The 9636-nt window shown below is 41.7% G+C and overlaps 1 protein-coding gene across 1 annotated transcript in view; it reads left to right on the forward strand.

Annotated features, from left to right (window-relative positions):
- Nucleotides 1-4741: 4741 nt before the first annotated feature.
- LOC109476045 overlaps nt 4742-9636 on the forward strand; it is a 14886-nt gene continuing 9991 nt past the window's right edge. Inside the window, exons 1-4 of the mRNA XM_019776871.1 lie at nt 4742-5131; nt 6496-6672; nt 7746-7972; nt 8540-8684. Of these exons, the coding sequence (XP_019632430.1) occupies nt 4830-5131; nt 6496-6672; nt 7746-7972; nt 8540-8684 (851 nt within the window). The 5' untranslated portion in view covers nt 4742-4829. The remainder of the gene's footprint in view (nt 5132-6495; nt 6673-7745; nt 7973-8539; nt 8685-9636) is intronic.

Below are 9636 nucleotides of genomic sequence, written 5' to 3' on the forward strand. Positions count from 1 at the left end.
AGTTTGCGGCAAAATGTTCTCTCTAGCGGACCAACTACCTTGGCATGTTGTCTCTTTATTTGACCGATTTCTACTATTTCCAGCCGCCTGCCGATGCCTGGTAGAGGCTATTTTTAAGTAGAAAAGTAAAGCCACACCACCCAATGGTGTGTACTAGAACAGTGAAGTTGTCAAACAAAAGGACCGATCTCTATTATCAACACGGCTGAGATTACAGTGTGTGTGTGTGTGGTGGGGGGGGTCCAACTCCCTACTCTCCAAGCAAAGGTTTGTGGGGAAGATTGTTACAATCTTTTCCCCACCAACCTCTGCTTGGAGAGTACAACCTGGAAACACTGTTGTGAGAAACAGAGTACACCACGAATGTGCTGTGATATCAAGTACTGTGCGAAAACGCTTAAATAGGATAATTGATAGCGTTGTGGTGACCGAGCGAACTCTAACAAGGATATGCAACAAAAACCTTTGCCAAGATAATCCTTCATTCCCCTTATACGGAGGCCGCGCGCCAAGACCGGGGTTGCCTCCATAGTATGCCAAAAACTGGGGGTTTTGGGGGGTCTTCAGAGTCTTCGGGAGCTTTTATGTGCTATTTTCTGATTGCATATAGACAACATATCCGGCCTCGTTGAATTACCGCGTTCTTAGAACTGGGCTGATCAGACAACGGCCGAAAAGACCACCAAACCCCAGTTTTATAAGCCTGCTACGGAGGCTAAGACCGAGGCATGGTCAGAGGCGTGGGCAGGAGTTTGTGAGAGGATTATAACTGTGTTGGCAGCAAGTGAAAACGGATTTCTCTTTTCTGTACGTCAGTCATGTTGGAAAGGTATGGGTTAGGCGTTAGGGGCTCCAAGGGAAAGGTACTGTCACACACACAGAGCCGAATATGGTCTCCCGAACACTGCAGAACTCTCCCCAACCATGACTAGGGGTAGGTCGGGAGTAGGTCGGGAGTAGGTCGGGAGTGGGTCGGGAGTGGGTCGGGAGTAGGTCGGGAGTAGGTCGGGAGTAGGTCGGGAGTAGGTCGGGAGTAGGTCGGCTAGTGTTCGGCCAGGTCGGCTAGAGTTCGGCTATTTAAAAATGTTTAAAACGTTCAGATGTGGACAGGAGGTCCGGCTATGGTTGGGTGGTGTTATATAGAATAGATGGGGGCGTGGTTGGAAGACAAATTTGACTAAAATTTCACTCAAATTCGAGTTGATTCGTATCAAAAGGTAGTCGTGGCCTAAATCTGGCCAGTCTGCTTTTGAATTTCAGCCAAACTTAGTCGGCTGGTGTTCGGGGGAAGATTATGAATATATATAACGAATGCTATCAACGACATATGACACGTCGAATGACAGAATTAAGGGGCAAAAATATACTTATTTTTTAGAGGAAATTTCTCTTACAGAAGGACACATAATTTTGTCAAGTTCCCCACTGCAGAATTTTAGTACCAGGAGGATACGAACACAGACAACTCACATCACACTGAACTTTTCGTTTATTTATACAAACAGTCAAGGCCAAGTTTAATTGGATTCCAAGACGCAGAAGGACGTTCGTGTGTTTCCTTCAGAAATGTGATAACTAGTTATACCGCAGTACTAGTACCACCCGGCCCGTGTATAAAGAACATGTACACATTAGACCAATTAAAATCTATAGATGGAATCCGAAGTGTAAGCAGAACTAGCATGTGTCAGATGGGGTGGGGGATGGCCATGATAGGGACAAACCGGCCAGCCTGCAAGTTTGAATTCTCTGCATCTGTGATGTCTGAATGGCCAGTGGTTGGCGTGTGGAATTTAGTCCGTGTGATATATAATCCACATAGAAAAAGGCAGACACAACCGCATTCCTCTAGAGCAAATGATTTGCCAATTTTGCGATTTAAATAAGATTGAGGATGAGTATCATTTAATTTCGTAGTCGATTGTACGTTATATAGTGATGAGAGAGATTTCCTATATTCTTATATAATAGATACGTTCCCTAGCTTTGGACATTTAAATGAAGCAGAAAAATTCATATTTCTTATGAAACTTGACAAACCATGTATCACTAGGTCTATATGCTCCTACATCTATAACTGCGTCAAGAAGCGAGAAGAAGTCGAACAATGTAAATAGTGCGCATTAGTATGTATAGTTTAAGTATCATTGCTGTATCCTTTTTCCTTGTCTATTCATGACCTGTACTTAGCTTGTTAGAGCACAAACGTACAATAAAGGTCTCATTCATTCATTCATTCATTCATTCATTCATTCATTCATTCATTCATTCATTCATTCATTCATTCATTCATTCATTCATTCATTCATTCATTCATTCATTCATTCATTCATTCATTCATTCATTATAAGAATTCTCGATTTCCATACGTCTCAGACCTGAAGCCCCCATCACATGCACACAATTTGTAGCTTTCGTAGGACCATCGTGATTGTGTTCAGCTGTCTTATATATGATGGAAAAGATTGCCGTACGCGTAGATTCTTGCTGAGGGTGGGTTCTATCGTATCACAGTCTTTGCTAAAAAAACAAGAGTCCGGAAGTTCTGCTGCATTACCAAGGTCATCCACCAGGAGACCCATACTTGACCTTGACCTTTGTCTTTCCAAGACTTACCATCATACCAAATATCATCACAATCCATAAAGGCGTTCTGAAGTTATGCTGACGACAAAGTTGCGGAAACACACACAGACACACACACAGACACACACAGACAGACAGACATACAGACAGACACGCCAAAAACAATACCTCCATTTTTCATGGAGGTAAAAAAACCTGCGTTAAAAAAAATCCTAGTACGAAATGTGACGTGTCACAGCAAGACCAGCCCTATCGTATTTCACCATCCATTTCTACATGTGCCAACTATGACCTTACGGTGGTCTACTGTGGTCCTGTGACGGCTTTGTTAGTGATTTCCGATCGTGTTCCGGGGCGAATTTGTCACTTCAAAGCGGCCCGCCATGATAAATTGGTGGCACCGTGTCAGGGCGATTGACGCAGAGAAGCGACCCCTGGCGACACCTGGTAGGTTCAACACGTAGACCGCATGCGCTGGTAAACCGTCCTGGCAGGTTCAGTAAGGCCATGTTGATTTGATTATATGGATGACATCCACGCGCGCATGAATTTTCGGCCGTTTCCAAAAAAAAAAGTTTTCAACCATACTGTAAATCGTACAAAACAGTTGCAAAATGAGCAAAAATATACCATAAGTTACAAAAAAAATTACTAAAAACTATACCAATGTCGTAGAATGCCAAAATCAAACGAAAAAAGACGAAATTGTAAAGAAATGAACTTGAAGACTAGATTATTCGCCAAACCATATTCTGTGCCATTTGCTCAACCCTCATGACCACGTAGATTTCATAATGAAAAGAACTTTTTTTTTGCAAAACTTTTTTTTATTCGCACGCGCGCATCAGTTTTGGGGCTCCCGGAGGATGTCATCCATATAATCAAATCAACATGGCCTAAGCGGGGGCGGCTGAAGAAACGCTCAGCGCGGAGCCCTGTTGTTTTTGGCAGGCGTCTCCCTGGCATTTCTCCGGTTTGCTCTAATCGCCTACTCTTGGTTCAAGTCCTGGGAGATATACGGCACGTCAGGAAAGGCAAACCGTGCTATTGATACATGTGTGGGCCGAGGGGCATTAGGCTGGTAATGTGAGGGGAGGACGGTGAAGGTTAGGCCACACCAAGTAAATTTTATGGATGACGTCCGCGCGCGCATTGATTTTGGCCTGTTCCTAGAAAAAAAACCCAAGAAATTCCGCTTCCTGTAACTATGACCAAAGAGTCACGACAGTGCCGCACGTAACGTGAAATGGGTAAAGAGCACATGCTTTGTTTCTGCAGGCCTGCAAAAAATGTGATGAAAGAAACAGGACAGGACGATGACTGCTGTTCCACCTGATTCATTGCTTTTTTGATGATGAATAACTTCTTGCTTGTTACACTGCGTCACCTCATTCAATTTGTGTCCTAACATTTGTCGTCTCTTAGTTTATTTCTAATCTAGGCATCTTGTTTTTTAGGGCCCTTCTTGTTTTTTTTGCCCTCTCGCATTAGATTTAGGGTCTCCAAAGGACGTCATCCATAAAATTTACTTGGTGTGGCCTTACGAAGAAGGGTGGCTGTAGACAGGAAGACAACTTACTTCTCAAGAAAGTGGAAAATTCAAATAAAGATGACACTAGCAATCAAAGGCAGGGCAATTACTCTAATTACTCTTATTACGTGGTCAATAAATACGTTTTTATTCAATGCAACACAAATTTCGCTAGTATGACTGAGAGTAGGAGTAAAAACTACAAGACTAGACTGCAATCTTTCCATGCTTTTTAGCTATACGATGACACAGAAATCTTTTATTTTCTTTGTGGAGGAAAAATATGCTGACAAATGTATATTACGCCGTTGTGAAATATTGATATTGAAAAGAAATTTAATATCTTCATAATATGGTAAAATATTGTATTGAAATCGACGGAATTTAACAATAATCATTGTATGACTTTATGCAGCAAGTTTAAACTGTAATTTCCAACACAAGAAATTGGACTCCCGAACCCAAATTTTCGACTCTACAACTCCAGTCTTTGTGTTGGAAATTACAGTCTAAACTTGCTGCATACAGTCATACGATGATTATTGCAAAATAATGACTTCTACCAACACAGATGAACTTTCAAGATAACATTGTATAACTTTCCTTCTTTTTATTTTTAGATCCAGACATTTCGGAAGTTCATTCAACCGAAGAGTTGCCCATCCGCAGACTGTATGATGGTTTGGCACACAAACTGCGTGGTAGGCGTCCTATGAACCACAGAACTTGGCACAGGAAGACCACATCGAGAACGAACATCCCCGGGGACTTCAGTTTCCAAGGAACGACAAAAAGTTGGCAAAAACACGAAGAATCTCGCATCTGGAATAATAACAGCGACGATATTCTGTTTCAAGTCAAGTCCGCAGAGGACAGCCTGTTTTCGACAGATGTGGGGCCCGCGAGCGACAGCGCATGCGCGATCCCTGACCTGAAGGCCCCGGATGACCTGTGCTGGAGGAACGTGACGTGGAGATGTAACATGAGCTCCACATTCTCTAAACTCATCAACAGGTGGGATGATATATCTATGGTACTCTTAGGCCGTGTCTATACGGAATCACCCAAGGCGGTTTACATGTGGTTTACCCCGAAGCCGGTTTCAAGTGGCTCCATGTGAACGCCCCGAAATCACATTGAAAGCGCCTCGATCCCAAGCCACTTCTAGAGGTGGTTTCGAATCGGTTTCCCCGCATCGCGATTTGCGTCTGAACGCAATGTGATTTCAATGTGACTTCGCCTGGTCATGGATTACGGGGTGATATTTCTTTATTTATATGCAATACCAACTTTTACGTGGCAGCAACTTAAAGAGCAGTAATGGTCAAATAATGTGTCCGTTCTAGGGCGAGCTTCACCGCCTCTGGCGGGACCACGTCGGCATTCGGCCGAGATACGCTGGGAGGGGGGCATCAGCATCAGGTCGTTGACCTCTGACATTAATAACACGCCACCTTGCGTGTTATCATCAAACAGCAATAAATGTAGCTCAAGCGTATTGTGATCGGACACGGTTTCACAGGTGTGTGTGGCACGTGGACCAGATGTGAGGAATGTGAGTTACCCGAATCGCGGTTTGGGTGATTCCGTATAGACACGGCCTTAGACGATTTCAAACTACCCTTCTCTTCTCTTGAGTGGGGGTTTAGGTATTTAGCGCTAAGACCATGTTGATTTGATTATATGGATGACATCCGCGCGCGCATGAATTTTCGTCCGTTAAAAAGTTTTCGACCATACTGTAAATCGTACAAAATGAGCGAATATATGTCGTATGTTGCAAAAAGAATGTATTGGATACTTATGTCATAGGACGCCGAAACGCAGGAAAAGAGGAAAAGAAAATGAAGAGTCTATCATTATTCGCCATACCATTCTCTATGTGTTAAGTCATTTGTTTAACCTTTATACCCACGTAGATTTAATAATGAAGGCAACTTTTTTTTTATACGCACGCTTGCATCAGTTTTGGGGTTCCTAGAGGATGTCATTCATATAATCAAATCAACATGGCCTTACAGTAAACAAAAATCCTTTGTAATTGTATTTTTTATTCAGAAAAACAACAATAATGAATAAAAATTAAAGGACACACACAAAGTGACTGTGACCTTAAGTTAAGCAAAACTTCTATTCTCGCAGCCACTTATACAATGAAACATAAAGGTATTTTTCAAGACGTTTGAAAAAGTGTAGATTCAAAAGAGATCTAGTTGAAGCGTGAGTCAAAATCTCCCATCCTAGAAGAAAAGATAGCAAAACAGGACACATATTGCTAAAAGTGTATTTCACGTGATTTTTTTATATCTAATTATTTATGCAGAATAAAAAAAAACTAATGGCACAAACCTTTTCCTTTCATATTTTTTTTTTCACAGGACAATCCACGTGAACTGTCCGGGAACTTTCCGAGTTAACTTTCTGGAGAGACGAGAGCACGAGGCCCCCCTCCCCAGCGGGCAGTACGTGGAGTATCCCCAGTGGAAGTACTACGAAGGGCCCACTTCCGTGACCATGGAAACAAGCTATGCAGATGTCGTCTGCAAGGATGAAAAGTACGAAGAAAGAACCTCTTGTCATTCCTTTTCTTTGTCGCTTAAAGGCCTCCAGTACAGTTTTTAGGGCTTGAAAGCCATTTATCTACATACTGAGTTGAAATAACTCTATCCCAATGTATATATTGACCCTCATGGAGCAAAATTTACCAAAATCCCGACGGAAAATGGTTACTTGAAGGACCCTGGGCTGATTTTCAGGGTATAAACCCACCCAGCAAATAAAAGACTCATCTTGGGGCTTGCCTCTTTAGTTTTAAAAGCCAAAAGTATGAAATACTGACTCAAATGTGCTAATGTAAAGCAGTATGTGTCAATACCTCAAAGATTGCCTTCTACTGAATATTTCCAGTTTTGCTGCCCTGAAATCGCATCGGATGCAGCTACTAGCTGCTTGAAAATGCATCATGCTTCGCGTCAGTTGAACATGGCAACTCTATTTTTCTAGTAAAATGTTGAACTTTATTCCAACACAAGGGTTACACAGAGATAAACTTTTCTACGAAAACTTACGACCACTGTCGCCTTCATCAGGATAATTAATGACCGGTCGACCAATCACTTCCGAACGTAATCTCGCGAGAGTTACGGTTACAGACACATGAGACTTTGCGGGTACGTGACGTCAGCAATTCATCAAATGTGCCAGGGAGTTTATATCGTCCACCGTCTCTGTTAAGTGATGGCTGGAGTGCCTTTATATAAATGGACTTCTCAATGCCCCTTAAAACGAGAACTCCAAGAACTCCAAGAACTCTCTAGTAGAGTGGAACTCGCTGTCACCAAGCACAGTTGGGGCATCATCACTAGAAAGCTTTAAACAACTTCTGCAATTAAATGTGCAAAAATTGAGTGTAACAAGTCGTTCGGTGGGATATAGCTAGCTGCCGCCGTGCCGCGTGCCTGCAAAGCTGGTGTGTTACGTCGAAGGGCGGTTATACCAGCTATATATATCGATAGAGATACAGATATTTGTGTAATCCTCGTGTTGGAATAATGTTCAACATTTTACTTATAATGGTTACTACCAACACCATTGAACTTTCATGCTTACTTTTTTTCTTTTATTCCAGCGGAAAAGACCAACACAACTACCACACACAGTTCCTACAGGATGACGACATAAACGAGTCTCAGAGACAGAAGTTTCTGGAGACGAAGACGAAGGAACCGTCATGGAAGCCACTGTCTGTGCTGTCCATTAGCCTAGACTCCGTGTCACGTGCTCACTTCCACCGGCCGTGCGGGCTCCCAAAAACATCCGCCTTCCTCAGGAAACTTTACTATGGTGCAACCGAAGGTATGATTTTGACTTTGACAACATTTTTGATTAGGCCAAAGCAAGAATTTTTTATGGATGACATCAGCGCGCCTGACTTTAGGAAAAAAAACAACAAGAAATTTTGTTGCCCTCTGACAGTGGTCAACATGCCAAAAATATGTCTGTTACCATGCTGGAAGGTGAATGGCAGATAACTATGAAGAGAGGAGACAAGAAAAGGCTCTGATTTAATATTTTGTTTCTTACTTTGATGCAGTGATATGTGATGCTGGCTGTGTATATGTGATGCTCCTACTGAATCAAAACCATTTGTACAATGAATGAGTCAAAATTTTATTTAAATGTAGAAACCTTGTTTTTGTCGGCCCGCTCGTATTAGATTTGGAGTCTGTGGAGGATGTCATCCATAACATTTACTTGCATGCTGTGGCCTTATTAAAATTATATTAATGTCATTTTAAAAGTTATAATTCAAGTTGAGCAACTGTAGAAACTGTGCATCTATGGCAGTTTGCAGACATTTTTGATGTAACGTTACTTCCCACCCTTGCTTGTTTTCACTGTTTTGTTGTTCTACATCTATAGATCAAAATGGCGGATCACTCTCCCATCATGCATTTCTCTTCAACCGCCTGAACGCCATTTCCGGTTCGACAGTGATGAACCTGACCCCGCTGTACGCAGGTCAGCTGTACGACGAGGTGGACGAGGAGAAGGTCAGGAACAGAGTGTAAGAATATAATAATTGAAAGTTTATTGCAAATTCATGCCCGGGGGCTAATTGCAAGAACATGATAACAACAGTAAACAGTAGAATGATAATAAGTGATGCTAATGCTACTTTATATATACATTTGTAGTTATTGTTGGGTTTGATTTCTTTTCCGTGTGCAGTGGAGTATGAAATGATCGACATTTTGCGAGATATATGAATTGGGAGGTGTTAATAGAAATGCAGTTTTTTGTAGGCTGGGAAGGTGAATAAAGCTGGGGAACATTTTGGTGACCACTTCAAATAACTGATCTCTTTCGGTGCTATAATGAGGGCAGTGACAAATAAAGTGCATTTCATCCTCCACTGCGTTTCCTGTACAATATTTACATATTCTGTCGTTAACAGGCAATTGTTTGTATCTACCCTTTTCCATTTCTAATGCATGTGCACTAACTCTAAGCTTACATATGGCTCATCTAACATCGAAGTCTTTGATGTGAATTCCTTCTAGGGTAGCCAAATATATGCGGATCCCGCATTATGATCACACATCAATTTTTCATGGTTATCAGCATCCAATGTAGTTTTTAGGGCTTAGATTTTTTAAAGTCAATATTCTAGTCACTTACTAAATATCTACAAGTTGAAACAATAATGTCCCAATATATATCGACATTGATTGGGCAAAAATTCTGACGAACGGTTACTGGCATGGAAGAACCTAGGATGCCACCCAGAAAATAAAGGAATAATCTTGGGGCTTGTTTCCGAAGTTTTAAATGAATAGATTTTAAGTATGAAATACTGATTCAAATGTGCCGATGTGGGACACTATGTGTCAATATCATACAGATTATCTTATTCAGAATATTTATGGGTTCACCACACCACGAAGTGGTGTGGTGAAACCATATTGCTTTTTCTGATGTTTCTTCTCCTTCTCCTTCTTCTCCTGCCATTTTTTAAA

This window comes from Branchiostoma belcheri, unplaced genomic scaffold (genome assembly GCF_001625305.1).
Source record: "Branchiostoma belcheri isolate BF01 breed outbred unplaced genomic scaffold, Haploidv18h27 scaffold36, whole genome shotgun sequence".
NCBI lineage: Eukaryota > Metazoa > Chordata > Leptocardii > Amphioxiformes > Branchiostomatidae > Branchiostoma > Branchiostoma belcheri.